The sequence below is a fragment of the Abramis brama genome, assembly GCF_963993115.1.
Source record: "Abramis brama genome assembly, chromosome: 24".
Lineage (NCBI taxonomy): Eukaryota > Metazoa > Chordata > Actinopteri > Cypriniformes > Leuciscidae > Abramis > Abramis brama.
The window spans coordinates 18,144,721-18,161,382 of record NC_139986.1 but is presented as its reverse complement, the minus strand read 5'-3'; the positions used below and the strand labels follow the sequence as shown (position 1 = coordinate 18,161,382).

General features: G+C 36.2%; 1 protein-coding gene across 4 annotated transcripts in view; it reads left to right on the top strand.

The window, feature by feature from the left end:
• The window catches only part of ctnnd2a (catenin (cadherin-associated protein), delta 2a), a 282,577-nt gene that overhangs the window by 83,851 nt on the left and 182,064 nt on the right, over positions 1-16,662 (top strand). For all 4 annotated transcript variants that reach the window (XM_084102138.1, XM_084102137.1, XM_084102140.1 and 1 more), the window contains one exon: positions 4,625-4,740. In XM_084102138.1, the coding sequence (XP_083958264.1) occupies positions 4,625-4,740 (116 nt within the window). The remainder of the gene's footprint in view (positions 1-4,624; positions 4,741-16,662) is intronic.

The following is a 16,662-nucleotide window of genomic DNA, read 5'->3' as shown; positions in this document are numbered from 1 at the left end:
TCTTTAATAGTGACATTGTTCCATAATAACAACTTTAAGCCATCTTGGGAGATATTTTCCTTTTTTTTTGAATATTTATTTTTATTTTTAATTAGTGCTGTCAAAGTGATTAATTGTGATTAATCGCATCTATAATAAAAGTTTGTTTATATAATATATGTGTGAGTGTGTGTATGTATATATATATATATATATATATATATATATATATATATATATATATATATATATATATATATATATATATATATATATGTACACACATATTGTGTTTGTGTGCTCATGTCTGTGAATACACACACACACACACACACACACACACACACACACACACACACATATATATATATTAACCTTATAGACCTTAAAGACATTAACCTTTATGTCCCTGTCAACTGGTACTAAGTTGGTGAGACAAAGGGTGTAAGATATAACGGATTGCACTTTGTAGACTTTTTTATTGCACTTATATTGTAGGATTCTCTGATGTTATTTCGTCGTTATTTATAACAATGACAAATAAAGAACAAATTCAAATATATATAAATACACACATATATTATATAAGCACAAACTTTTGTTAGATGTGATTAACGGATTTGACAGCACTAATTTTAATATTTATAAATTAAATGGATAAAAAAAAAAAAAAACCATCATTGCAACCAAAAAGCTATTTTTGCCAAGTAGCCTAGATTCATTGTTTAATGCAAGAAGTAAAATAAATACAGTAAAAAAAATCTATTTTTCCACAAATCTTTTTAGATGTTTATGTACATGCTCCAATGCAACTATATATAACATATGTATAATATAAAGCAATATTTAATTAAATATATGTGTTTTTAATAATATTTTAAGGGACATACTGCTATAATTTAATTATATCAGAAAATGTTTGGTGATGGAAATAATAAGAGGTGGGAGGAAAAAACTACTTCAGTCCTTTTGCGAGTGAACTTTTCTTGAGCGAACACAAAATTACTTTGCCGTTCGCTTGCAAATTTTGCTTTATCTCTCTCTCAAGACTTTTGTGTTCTTTTACCAAACTATTGAGAGAGAGAAAGCAAAAGTTCTGCTAAATGCAAAGATTCTCGGGGGGGACACAAATGTTTTGTGAGTAAACACACAAGCGTTGAAATAGAATGCTTCCTTTTATCACAGTTTTTTTCCCCATCACCGTGTCCCCTTAAAGGGACAGTTCACCCAAAAATGAAAATTCTCTCATCATTTACTCACCCTCAAGTTGTTCCCAACATGTATGAATTACTTTCTTCCGCTGAACACAAAATAGACTTCCATAGTATGTTTAGACTATTGACTTCCATAGTATGTTTTTTTTTCATACAGGAAGTCAATGGGGTCCATAACTGTTTGGTAACAAACACTCTTCAGAATCTCTTCTTTTGTGTTCAGCAGAAGAAAGAAATTCATATAGGTTTGTTCATATAGTAAATAACAGAATTTTCATATTTGGGTGAACTATCCCTTTAAGGGCTGTATGCGTGAATATTGCAAACGCAAAACTGTTGATTAGGTTTTGGATTGATTGATTGTTTGTGCTGATTTACGCAAATGAACAAACTTACCAACTGTTTTTGAATTTTGAATAAGAGCTATGAGGCATTCAAATGTCATTATTCTTTAGATTTAATTACTTAGAATGTATTCCTCTGTAGGTTGGATGTATTCCACAGTCTGTATCCTCTTTTAATGCGTCAGTGTCCTGAACTGCACAAATGTGAGAAAAGAAAAATCCTATGGGAGAAGTGTGAAAGGTGTGAGAAAAAGAGAGGAAAGGAGATTAATTTGCAGCACATTTGTGGTTTGTTGGTTTGTTTGGTGACAGTGAGCTTGTTTGTGATTAAGTGCAGATAAAAAATGGGGTGTTTGGGGGATTGAAAAGGAATAAGGAGTTATTCTGATGTCTGGGAATAGGGGCTGGTGGGACACACCATCATCTAATTTAGTCCACAAATGGCTTTCAGAGCTGGATCAATAAACCCTTCTATTGTACGATCCCTGTATGCATGTGGTTACGGATCAGGCCCCCATCGATCTTCCTGCCCAGCTGTAATTAAAACAGTACCGGTGACGAGAACACCTGCTGGGGAGCATCAGATTTTTTTTTTCTCAATTCCTATTTTATCCTCATCTCCATGTTCTCGACCGTTTCTCTGCTCTGCAGGAATAAAACACTTAGGGGGTCTTTGGGATAAAAGCTATCTTTTCTATGTTAATCAGAGTTTTTGTCATAACCAGCCACAACGACGATACACAACGACTGGATTCTGGATTCTGGTGTGGGTCGGGAATCAATAGACTGCCGATCCAATAGCCAAGACTATTTCGATTCAATTCAATACCTATAGGCTTTCAAACGGCCCCGTGCGTGTTTTCACGCTCTGTAGTCTGAAGAGTGTCAAAGGTATCTAATTACAATGCAATTTTCAGCGCTGAGCATTGTAGCCAATCGCGCTGCATCTTAAGTGACTGACAGCGTCGGCCATTATAAAGGGAGCAGTCACTCTTTGATCGCTTTCTGTATATAATCTATTCCCAATTTCAATAAAAGTTTTATTTTTCATGCTGCTAAGAAGACCAACGGCCACGTATACACTGGGTTTCAGGAAAGACAACCACATTTAAGACAACCGCAATATGTTCTTTTAATTTATAGAGACATCTAAGCGTCTGTATAGCCTTTGATGTGATTTAGGCACATTTGTTCAAAATAGCCTGTATGGGCAGATTGTTCACATGATGTAGGCAAAAAGTTTTGCGATTTTTATTCAAAAGTTTTTGATTTGATTCAGTTAGATTCAATATTGATTAATTGGGGCAGGGATATCCCCATGGGCCCCCCTCGGTCGGTCTGTTCACGATTGGCTGGGGGTAAGGGATGGGTGTTCTGCAGGGCCCCCTAAAGATATTTATTGGACTCATATTTAATGTAAAGGACTCATATTTATTGGTGTGGACAGATAAATTGCTTGTTGCTGGAATCTTATCGCGTCAGGTTAGCACACTGTGTAATGCAGCTATTTAGTCTTTCTTTGAGTCTATTTGAGGAATTGGAAGTTCTTTGAAGGCTTCTCGTTTGGTGGAAACGCTGTTGTCTTGGAGGGGGGCAGCTTGGGGCTGGCCGTCTAAGCGATTATATCTACTGATAGTGCACTTTCGGTCCCAGCTGGGGCGTTAGAGGTGATTATCATCTCTCAGGGCCGGCCGGAGGTCTGCCCGTTTGATTTATTGCTGGCTTGCACGTTGCTCCACAAATTCTAAAGAAGATTGTCAATGGGACTATGAGTTTAATGAGTTTAATATGATCAAAATAACAAGTTTTTAAACTCAATATAATTACTGGAGAGAACAGAATGTGCCCCCTGTAGGAATATAGACTTTTAAAATGGCATTGAATGTGATTAGTGGTTCTTGCTAAAGGAATAGTTCACTTTAAAATGAAAATTCTGCCATCATATACTCACCCTCATGTTGTGTTGTTCAGCAGAAGAAAGAAATTTATACAGGTTTGAAACAACATGAGGGTGAGTATATGATGACAGAATTTTCATTTTAAAGTGAACTATTCCTTAAGGCTTATAGGGTTAGGGATTGGAACCAACTCTTAGTATTAGTATGTTAATTCAAATAATCCAGAAGAAGTTCTCTTACTTTTCTAAAAAGTTATCCAATCTTTTCTAATCAGATATACCAGACCATAATTTCACACAGAATTTTTCAGTTTTTACATTTAATGATATAATTATGTTTCTACTCCAATTTGTTGTTGAAATATAAACATTTAAATTATGGCTGTAATTTAAATTTTTTAACAATAATTCTTTTCATGAAAGATTTTTTTATACATACATCTGATAATCATGATTCTGCTGAATCATAATGCTGAATTTTGCATATATTTTGCAACAATCTCCTCTCTAATTATTTTTTAGCTAACTAACGAGCTACAGATGTTGAATGTCTTTTCTGAGGTAAATGGAACGTTATGTGACTTTTTTATATATATTTCAGTAAGTTGTTTCTTTAAACATGCCTTTTGATATTCGTGTTGATTTTGTGCTATAACTAGTAGTAAAGAGGAAGAGATGATCAGTCCATGTGCGTTCATGTGTCACGCCACATTAAAGAGTGTCAAAAACGGATTTATTGCTTGAACTTTGTTATAAAATTGACAGAATTTGAAAGCTGAGACTTTGTTTTTTAGTAAAAGTAACAAAGCACCGACGCACTACAAATAATATTTGGTGAAGTTTTATTCATGCGTCAACTGAAAAACAACTTAGACTAAAAGACCAATCTTGATTAATCAGTATTGTCCACCCAGCCCTAACAACGGCATAGCAAAAATTAATAAACACGTTAGCACATACATAAGAACACTTTAGCATCATGACGGCAGCTTTTGGACAATTAAATGCCACTCATATTTTTCTCAGAAAATGGACAATTCTAGTTTTAACTGTTACTGTGGACAGACTTGTGTAACACTGTATAATTTTAATCAAAATATGTTGTATTTCAATAGTCAAGTACTGTATAAGTGACATAATGGCATTCAGTGAATTTTGTTAACTGACCATCTGTCTTTTTCTTTCCCCAGGAACTACAGTTTGAAAGATTAACTCGAGAGCTGGAGGCGGAGCGTCAGATAGTGGCTACTCAGCTGGAGCGATGCAAACTGGGATCTGAGACAGGTGGCAGCATGAGCAGTATCAGGTAATGCTATGTACTGTGTGTGGGTGTGTGTTGCAGTGGCTATCTAATTCTTCAACAAGTCTCTATAATGAGGGCATGCTTTCTGAAGGATGTATTTGTATGGTTATGGAAATGCTGACAATATTCTTGACTTCTTTGTGCAAGGGGAGTTTCAAATGTAATTTCAGCTCATATTGTGATTTATACATTACCTTGAGTTTGTATGTGAAAGAGAGTGTGCATGGCTCCCCATGTTGGGGCCTACATGTGCACATGAGATTCTGTCACATGAGGGCACCCGGGTTAAACTAGTTTCCACAGGTTTCTTCTCATGCCTCAGAGAAACTCAAAGACATTTACTGCATGACAGAGCCCCACCTGAGCCCCGGACTCACGTCTGCACGTTACTTGGCTAAATAAGGACATACAATAGACTGCTATTGTTTTTATATAAAGCTAATTATAGACTAACCCTTTTATTTGTTTGAGTGTTTTTAATATATATTTAGAAATCCATCAAATACAATATTTTATTATAATAAAATAAAAATATTAAGAATATAATAATAATTAATAATAATAATTAATTTTCATAATATATTTCATTTTAAATAAATTAAAATAATGTAAAATAATAGATGTATAACAATGTATAACAGTTATATATATTAAATGTAATTTAATAGTAATAATGCTATTATTATATTACACTAATAATAACATTTTCTGATAATTGTTTATGTGTATGTGAATGAAATACAATTTTCTTAAAAAAAAAAAAAAATAGCATTGTTGAATCCAAGGCGAAACGTAGTCTTCTCTTAAGTGAGTGTCCCATTAGCTTCCCCAACATTCAATAGCAATTAACATCATTTAACTTTAGTTAACATTCCTCACACTTGTTAATTATGTGTATCTCTTGGTGGCTTGACCTTCCAGGAGTCTCTTGTTGGCTGTGAGTTTTTTTTTTTTTTTTTTAGTGAAAGAGGAAGGGAGGAGAAACAGTGGAGGTCTGTCACTCTGAGCTCTTTAATTTATCTGTGACTCTCTCACAGTAACTGTCAAGTGAGGGACAGGTTCAAAAGACATCTCAAGCTTCATAAATGCACTGTATGAAGATGTTTGACTGTTAAGAAGTTCACTTCACTGGGACAGGAGGTGCATGTGCCTGTGTAAAACCAAAAAATGGATGTCCATTATTTTTAGCACACATTTTTATTGCCTATTCACAGTTGTCTTATATGAAAGGTATCATTCTTTAACCGGTCTGATGAAAGCGACTGGGTGAGAAAGAAATGAAGTCCTGCTGCGCTCAGAGTCTCAAGGTTACCACTGAGAGCCGAGTACGGGAAGCAAGCCATAATGTTACTCTGCTGCATAATATTGATTTAGCCTTTTAATTTGCCATAAGTGAAGTATTACACAACATGCAGCTGATTAAGACTTTCATTCAACTGATGTTTCCAGTGGCCATCTGTGAAAAATACTCGTTCAAAACTGTTCTCGCATGGTGTTGCTCTGTTTGTGGTTTCAGTTACATTTGACTTTCCAGAATAAATGCAATACTTAAACAATAACGCTTTCTATGAAGCTGTGCAGCATTCGAGTCCTCCTGGGAATTTCCTACCAACAAGAGGAAATCGTAAATACATCATGTGAACTCAAGTGGATTTGTTCGGAATGAAAATCTGTCTCCTCATATACACGCTGAGTGTATAGTGAGTAGTGTTTTCTGGCAAACTTTATCTGTCATATTTTCTGGTAACGCTTTACCTAAAAAAATGGCATACAGAAAATTAATCTTTTTTATTCATGACAGTTATGCATATTTTGCCCATCGTGTGCTGAAATTTGTATATATTTTTATCTTTTTTTTTTTTACTGATTCTTCTGATTGTATGGTAGCATTACAGTATTTTTTTATTATTTAAATTGGCATTAATTAAATGCAGCACAACAAATACTGTGTTGTTTAAAAATATTTGGTGTCTTCATATATAAAATTCATCCAATAATCAGCATTTATAAATAATAACTATTATAATGCATTATTAAAAAAATAGATTATAATGCATGATCTGTGCCAAATTCCAGGGTAAATATATACAGTATATATATATATATATATATATATATATATATATATATATATAGTCTATAATTTTAACTGTGGTTACAATTATTTATGAAATGATAACAGCACTGTAAAAAAAATTGCTGTAGTTATGCAGCTGTTTGCCAGTAACTTACTGTAGATTTAAATTTATGTTATTTACTGGCAACAGTTTGTTCAAAGTTAAATTAACATTAAACATTAACAAGTCTTTGTCTTTACAGAATAAAACTATAAAATAACAATCTAATGCAAAGCATTCTGGGAACCAGAAATCTTCATCAACCTTTTTCTGTTTTTTTTTCCTTCAGATTTTGGTTCCCAGAATGCTTTGCATGAGGCTGTTATTTTAGTTTCATTCCGTAAAGATAAAGACTTGTTAATGTTTAATGTTCATTTAACTTTGAGCAAACTGTTGCCAGTAAATAACATCAATTTAAATCTACAGTAAGTTACTGGCAAGCAGCTGCCAGTAATACTGTAATTTCTACAGATTTTTTTTACAGTGAGAGTCAGACAGTATGTTTTTATTATTCATTATATAAACAGTAAGTGTCACTGGTTTGTCTTTCATCTTTAGTTGTGGGTGTATATGGTGTGTGTCTTCCTACCATCTGTTGCATATTGTTGGGTTTGATACTGGAGACAAAGACACTGAGCCAGTGTCGACTAGCAATGACTTATCAGCCTGACAGTATTAAAGACTGGAGATGCTATTACAGTAGACCAGCCTTGATTGTCAAATGAGTCTCCTGGGAATTCTGGGTAGAGTTGATAAAGAGACACTCGGCTCACTGGGCCTGCATGCTTGCATAGATACATTACCGCAAAGCCAAAAATAAGGTTTACTGTACGAGTTGTATGAGTGGTAGTCTGAAGCCTGGGTAGTTTCTTGTAGTGCAGGATGGACTTTTTTCGGTTATTTTCTGAGCGTGAAATACGCTGGAATGTGTTGCCTAAATTTTTCACAAAGCGTAAACATGCAAATTAGACATTTCCTGAAATTTGACTGTAAACTTGATGCACGTCATGTATAATTGCAAAACTTGTGGCCCGAAAACCAATTTAAACTGGGTGCGCATTTAATTTTTTCTGTTTTGCTTGTGTTTTTCTGTGTTTTCAGTAGCGACACACAGAGTTGAGTAAACATTGAGTGTGATTCATGTGTGTTAATGTGTTACTGCTGTAAATCCAGTCACTCTTTGGCACCGGATCAGTCTGGTTCACGGCTGTCTGGAACACGTCCTGCCCAATAACGTGATCACACAAACAAACACATACCCAGACTCTTTTCCTTCTTCTGTGGTGTCATGTTTTCTTCTATTTTGGTTTGGTGGGATCTCTCTTATAGCAAATTATATTTCTGAGTTAATATGTTTTTAACATGCTCACAAATAAATTTGACTAAACGTTCAGCGCTTGTCTATCACGTCTCCCTCATCCCTCTCAGGTTGGATGGTAAAATATTCTGAATGAATAACCTTTTAGTCTTTATTCTGTCAGGAGACATCGCTTCCGTTTGACAGTCAGTCTCCTGATGCTGAGCATTTGGAAATATCTTTAGAGAGCGATAACAGACATCAGGAAGTGATACAGACCTGCTTCTCTCAATCAACTGCTGCTTCCCATCAGCTCTCCATTGAGGCACTTTAGACAGTGGCTGTTTTTAAAATGAGTGAGCAGCCTAGCTAGACAGCATTTTTGGACATTTTTGACTCCAAACTAGGAGTGACATGATAAAATAACTTTGTCAGGGTGTGTGCAGGCAGAAGAAGACGACGACGACGACGACGAGGAAGGCAGCAGGCTCTAATACAAAGTGTTTACTTACAAATATTACTCAAGCGATACAAAATGGCAGGATACACACACAGGTTGAAACGTTACATAGACGAGAACAGACCAAGACTGACTGAACAGAGGGAACTAAATACAGACACTGATGAACATAAACCAGGTGACACAGATGAAGGTGATTGACAAGACACAGGTGATGATGATGAACTAATGATGGTAGACATGGCAACGGATAAGTGGCGGGAAAACAAAACACATGTGACTAATAAGACTAAACAGGAACACAACGGTTACAAACTTAATGTAATTTAAATATATTAAACTATTATTTATTATAAATACATGTCATTTTAATACATTATTATTATAGGTTTCCCAAGACCATTTGAATCCTGATGCTTAAATAAAAATAGAGTTGTTGAGGGAGCAAATAAAAAGTAAGAAATATTATATCACTTTAGATCATATTTCTAGCTGTTTAGCTTAATTTAAAGGGGTGGTTGATTATGATTTCACTTTTCTAACTTTAGTTAGTGTGCAATGTTGCTGTTTGAGCATAAACAACATCTGCAAAGTTACAATGCTCAAAGTTCAGAGCAAAGGGAGATATTTGCTTTTAAAGAAATTCGGGTTAGTGACATCACCAACCCTAGAATTTACATAAACCCCGCCCCAGAACACGATTTATAGATTATCAAGACAGAATATGCTAATCAATGACTAGAAGATAACTACACATAAGCAACATAAATTCATCTACTAACCATTCAGAAATGTCCTGTTGCATTCTACATGTTGTCACTTCTTCGGTCTCTCCATCATTGTCTGACTCCGGTTTGAACATAAAAGGCTAAAAGTTTTAGAGATTTTCAGTGCATGTTGGTGTGAGGTAAAAGGACATGAGCTGTTGAAGCTCCGCCCTCTGTGCCTTAAGCAGCAGCTCGTTTGCATTTAAAGGAACAGACACAAAACGGTGCGTTTTTGCCAAGCGGCAACCTCCCTGTCTCTCTCTTGAAACCATCACGGAAGTGAATTCAATGGCAATTCATCAACTGGCCGCTTGAGGCTGGCTGCAAAAGTGAGTCAAATCTGCATCTCCCCCATGGTGAAATGCCCAACTTTACAACAGAAAAAAAACATGTTTACAGCCTGGAGCAAAAAGTGGCTTTGGTCTATACAGCTAATTTTGCCCTTCATGACAACTGTGAGGGGAGTGAATCTTTTTATAACTCATCCGTTTAAATTATATTAAGCCTTAAATTTCTGCATAGTTAAGGGTGTGTCCACTTTTGAGTGACAGGTGTATTCCCGCTGCTGTGGTCATTAGTCATCATTAGCCGTTTGTCTGCTGTCTGTTAGCCGTCACATTACCTCAGCTCATTGTCTGACTGTAAAAATAAATAAATTCGGGAGTGACGCGCTGCCAAGATGGCGACGGTCGGCCACGCCCACTTTAGGCTTCAAAAACAGTCTTCAGAAACCTACGGGTGACGTCACGGACACTACGTCCATATTTTTTTTACAGTCTATGGTTTTTGCTCACCCTCAAAAAGTGTAAATTTTAACTTGCTGTATAAAATTATCTGTGGGGTATTTTGAGCTAAAACTTCACATATACACTGTGGGGACATCAAAGACTTATTTTACATCTTGTGAAAAGGGCATTATATCACCCCTTTAAAGCTTTAAATAAAAAAAAGTAAACTGTTGAATGGTTTACTGTAAAGCAAATGTACTGTACTAAATATTTGATATATTTTTAACACAATCTATATTTTACTAAATAAATTGCACTCTAAAATTTGCTAAGAAATCAAAGCCATAAGTTGTGTTCCAAATTTGAAGTTGATATCACAAAAATGTTAGTTCCTATGAGATTTTGTTTAGGCGCTATACCAAAAATAGCCACCGGGTGACACCCACATTCCATTGATTTTTTTTATGCATTCTCCTGTCACAAATTAATAGATTTTTGTCACAATATCACTTCTATCAGAAAATAGTCACCAAATATGTAACCATGAGTCTCAGACCTTTCCAATGATGTTTTATCACGATTTGATTATAAATCTGTGCAGTAATGTTTGCACGATAAAACATGACACCGCCCACTAGGGGAAGAAGCCCGCTAAACATTAAAGTACCTTTTCTATGATAACGCAATGTTTGTGTTTACATGATGAATTTTGAGTGTTTTATCTTATGAATGATAACTAATTTATGATGATTACTAAAATATGTGAGTGGGACACTGACAGTTAACAGATTAACCCATCTTTTGGTCCCCTAGGAAGTGTGCTGAGGCCCCCTAGTGGGTCCCGCCCCTTGGTTGCATTAGAACACAACATTTTTAGCCAACTTTATAGAACACAAAAATTTTTGAGCAGCTTTGGCTTGTCTGTGGAAATGTGTGTGGAATCAGGCGACTTAAAATGCGCTTATGACTCCCCAAAATGCTGTTTAGGTACATTAAACATCTTGACATTGAGATATTTGCGCCGGCTAATATCATTTGGATTAGTAATTTGACTGTTTGCAGTATTAGAATATGGGTCATTTAGTGCACATATGTGAGTATGGAGGCGATCTGAACATCCTTAATATTAATATTAAGTGTTGCATGTGTGTGTGTGTCTCTGTGTGTTGTTGATGCAGTGGCTCTATCTTTCTAGCTTCACTTCCTCTCTTTCTCTTCCTCCATCTTTTTCTCTCAGTGCCTGGGGAACAGCAGGCAGTGTTTAGTGAAAGGTCATCTCTGAATAACATGTCTGACTATGTGTTCTCTATCTGGCCAATCCCCCCAAAGGTTTTAGCTCTCTGTGCATTTACATTTTTCACCCAAAATTCCTCTCGCTCACTGCGTATTAAAGTCAACCTGAGGCTTTCTACTAAATTTAAGTCTGCGTGCTTTAAGGTACAGAGATCTGTTAAAGCCAGTTTCCACTTCAGAGTAAAAAGTACAACTCATAATTGTGAAATAAGTCCTATTGTGAGAGATAAAGACTTAATTGTGAAAAATAGATTCTGAGAAATAGTCGCAATTCTGATAAATAGCCGGAAAAAAAGTATAAATTGTGAGAACTAATGTATAAATTCTAAGATACTGTTTACAATTGTGATAAAGTCAAAAATAAAGAATGTTAATAACCAGACAGTTGACGGTTAGCATTGACTTCCATAGTATAAGTTACAGTTTTCCTCTGGTTATCAACATTCTTCAAAATATCTTCTTTTGTGTTTAAAAGAAGAAAGAGATTCATAAAGGTTTGGAACAACTTGAGGGGGAATAAATGATGACAGAATTTACATTTTTGGGTGAACTGTCCCTTTAAGAGACATGCTGTCACAAATACTATTGTAATTATTTAATTCTGAGACAAAGACAGGTGTGTGTGTGTGCGTGTGTGTGTGTGTGTGTGTGTGTGTGTGTGTGTGTGTGTGTGTGTGTGTGTGTGTGTGCGTGTGCACGGTTAGTTCCATTCAGCATCTTTCCCGCTGAGCATCTGCTGTCCCAGTTAGATGTGCGGTGTGTGTGTGTGTGCGTGCGGGTGGGCCGCTTCAGGTCTCTCTTCGGCTGCTGTAACCTACAGAGAGGACATTAAGGCAAAGCTTTTTCACACTATTTCTGCCTGTTCCTTTCTATTCTATGCTATATTTTTAGAGCCGAGACTTCCGTAGCTCACGGGCTGAAGGCAATGTGTTATTATTCAAATTGGATAATGGGTTGCCAGTCAGCGCTCCAGCGCAATAATGTACCGTGGTGAATTGCTTCGCCTGAAAGCATGACTGTCCATTTTGCTTCAGCTGAAGTTCTGCACGTATCTTTTAAACGGCAAAGGTTGTGAATAAAGCGTAAGCTGGTGGAAGTCATTATCCTAAAGACCATGTGACTGCAAACAGGAGTGAAGTGGAGGGACAAAAATTGAATTATCGGGTGAATTCCTTCAACATTATTTTGTAGAAATTTAAGTCTCATTTTCGGAGGATGTCAAGGTACGCTTACGTTAACACTTTAGTGCATTGGCAGTGATACTAAACTTGTGTGTCTTTGCTATTAGACCAGGATTCGGACTAGCCTGACTTCGTCATACTCATATTCTAGTCAGAATGTGAGTCTGATACTGCTCAATAGAGCTTTGATTATGAGGCGTGTCTTAACCGAACCAGGAAAAAAAACAACTCTGCACTCAATTGGATAGACCTACAACCAATCAGAGCAACGCAGTAAGTGATGTATGTTGAGCGAGGCATATTTTTTTTTTTTATTGCAAATCAAAAATATTACAATACTTGAAAATTAATAAGGGGGGATACGGACAATATCACATGTAGATATACGGGCAACATAAATCATCATGGTATATCATCACAACAGATACCTTACGCGACGCATAGTTGTCAACAGAGCTCAACTGCACACACGCAGGAAGAAGTAGTAAAGTAATGAGTGAAGTAATAATAAAGCACTCCATGAGTGCGACCAAAGGAGAAACCACAATGACCACAGGGTTTTCATTGCGTCCCATCTTCTTAGCGACCATCGGAGTCAGCTGATCAATTAAACTTTTGCCGAATCCCGTAGGAAGGACGGCAAACACATGTTTCCGATGGACAGATGCCTTGCGGTTCTCTGTTCGTCTTTTAAAATTAATCCGCTGTCGATTTCTCTTATAACAGACGCGATAGCGGAATCTAAACATCTCCTGCTGCAGTCAACCCAAGCGCTCTTTGGTGACGTGGGTGATTACGTAACCGCAGATCATCTGTCCATCATCGATTAAAGCCCGCCCTGGCAATTTGATTGGCTCGGCCTTCTGCGAGCCGAGCATAATAACTCCTTAACGGATCGAGTCCAGACCGAACTTCCCGACCAAAAAATGTTGTGGGCGGGGTTCGGGCTGGCACCCAGGCTAGATTCGGACAGTATTTAAATGTAAGAGTTTGAGCAGATTATTGTGCTATTATTGAGGTACTGTGATTATGTATTATTGTTTAGAATTTGTCCAAACTGAAGTGATGGATGCCGTATCCACTAGGAAAATGTGGACTGGATGGATGTTTTGAAGGTTTTACTTTATAATGCCATAATAAGCCTCTTAGAGCCTGTGCGCATAAGGGACTAGTATGACTCTGAACAGAATTACCCTCACTTATAGAATGGCATTATGAGAAAAATGACATCATCAAAGCCCTTCCAATATTACCAAGCCTTGAATTTCAATTATGCTTCAGTTATGCCTATGCCAAAGACATAATAGTATTAATTGAGCATGGAACATGCATGGATGAAACGATTTTGCATTTTTGTTATTTTGTATTATTATTATTATTATTACACATACATTTTTCACATTGTAGAACCGTTTAAAATAGAGGAAAATGACAAAATAGTGATTTAGAAACTGTTGATATTGAAAATACCAACAAAGTTGATCTGAATTGACAGTGTGAAAAAATATTAAGCAGCATAACTGTTTTCAACAGACCTGTTTCTTTTAGAATGATTTCTGAAGGATCATGTGACACTGAAGACTGGAGTAATGATGCTGAAAATTCAGCCTTGCCATCACAGGAATAAATTACATTTTAAAATCTATAAAAATAGAAAAAAGTTATTTTAATTTGTAATAATATTTCACAATATTATGATTTTTACTGTTTTTTTTTTGTTTTTGTTTTTTTTTATCAAATAAATGCAGCCTTGGTAAAACACTTCTTTCAAAAACAAACAAAAAGACTTTCTTTAAGTCTTATATCTGACTTTCTTCAAAAGTTAAATGGTTAAAAATATATTTACTTGTAAATTAATACATTAGTTAAATGCATAATAAATTATAAATTAAGCAGAAATTGTTGTATTATTTATTGGCAGAAAAAATTGAAACGGTATAGGTGGCTACTACTGGACATGATGAGATTCCATTACTTGGGCCAAACAAACAAGTGCAGACGAGTAGATAAGGTTGACATTAATATGCAAATCACGGGAAAAAATGCTGTAATGGAGGAAGAGGAGTGAACTTGACCTCTAAATGAATGCTCTATTGTGTCTAAAACAATAATTTGCATGTGATGAGAGGAAAGGGAAAAAGAAGCTAATAGATGGTTTGGTATAAATCGTTTAGAGGTAGTGTAAAGTGTTTTGGTCGCTGGCTGTTGTAATGAATGACTTTCATTAGCTTGCAGTGGCCTGTGAAACACACAACATTGATTCTTTTTTGTCTTTCTTTCTTTAGGGGATCACTGGGCATATTGGTTAGAGAGTGTGTTTGTGTGTGTATGGCACATGCACATCTCTCGCTGAACCATGAGGTCAGTTGGGGGGGCCACATGTCAGCATTTGTAAAAGCCCTTAGTGGTCAGCAGTTTCTCTGTGTATGCGGTCTCTGCAGCTAATGAGAAGGACCCAGTGTGTATGTGTGTGTGTGTGTGTCATCTAATCTCCTGTGTGCTCTCCCAAGCTGCCCATCACATGCGGTCAAATGCCACACACAGTCTGCACACTAACTGTTAGGCACATTGGTTCTTTTTAAAGGATCGCTGCTCATTTTACAAGCGATTGATTTGATGTTGGTGGCTGGAGTTGACTAGCCTGGGTTTCCCCATGCTGCCCCAATTTAAATTACTTTTTTTTTTTTTTAAGTTGCCAGCCACTGTCAGCATTTTTTATCATATTCACAAAATGTTCATGGCCCCCAGAATATTTTGTTTTATGAATATCTGAACATGCAGTATATATATATATATATAGGACAGAGCCTCTGCTTTTAAACAAAACCTGTTTTATTCTAGCTTAATGCATTCTTTTTTTATCAACACTTGAATGTGGGTGTGTGGGCATTTTCATCAAAAAGCTGAGAAACTTTTGTTTTTATCAAAGTCTACATCCAGATCAGGTTCAGAACGATGATCAAAACATAGATGGAGTAGATCGAGTCCATCAACCCCCCTAATGCTTGCACAATTCCTATAGTCGACATTTCATTCCGTAACATTAGGAAGTTTTGATTTATATGCTGTTTAAAGCTGATGATCATGTTATTTTACATATGCATCTGCTTACATATGCTATCGCTTGTTTCTGCTTCTTTTTCACCTATATTTTGATCGGGAGATTCTGTACTCTTGTAGAAGATGTGTCATAGCCCCTCCTACCGTATAACAGTGAAAACACGGAACGCTGGAAATTTCTGTCAATGGCAGGGAAAGAGTTAAAAAAATTCACAATGCAAAAAAAGTCCTAATAATTGTTTTGTTTTGTTTTGTTTTGTTTCAGCTCAGATCCAGATCAGCTCTAATGAACCGCGAGATAAACTGAAGCACTGATTGGTCCCTCATGTTGGGAATTAGCAAATGTATTGAATCAGGCAGATAGAAGGATCACATAGGGCATTTATTAATGTCTTCAAGTTATGGTCCACAGCAAACTACATCAACAGATTTGGCGGGGTCGGCGAATCACAGCGAATCTGATCAATGTGTGTAGTACTCAGCCAGCCACACTAATTGGGGGACAGCGTGGAATACACTGGAGAAATTACTCATTAAAGGTATTGTTTCCTGTACGGTCAGAGACTTTAGCAGTATTTCTGAATCTGACACTTGTTTGAATTAGCATATGGACTGACAAGTGAATTTCAACTCGTAAAAGGTTGAAGTTTGTCTTGCAAACTTTTATAATCCAGTTGAACAAACCTCATAGATGTATTTGATGAGTTCATTCAGTTCCAATCCTGCGCTTGCTATGTGGGAGCTTTTCTCTTTTTATTAGTGCTGCTATTTACCCAGCCAGCTTGAACTCTTTACAGCCTCAGATTTCATTATCTATCTATCTATCTATCTATCTATCTATCTATCTATCTATCTATCTATCTATCTATCTATCTATCTATCTATCTATCTATCTATCTATCTATCTATCTATCTATCTATCTATCATCTATCTATCTATCTATCTATCTATCTATCTATCTATCTATCTATCTATCTGTCTGTCTATCTGTCTGTCTGTCTGTCTGTCTGTCTCAGGAATT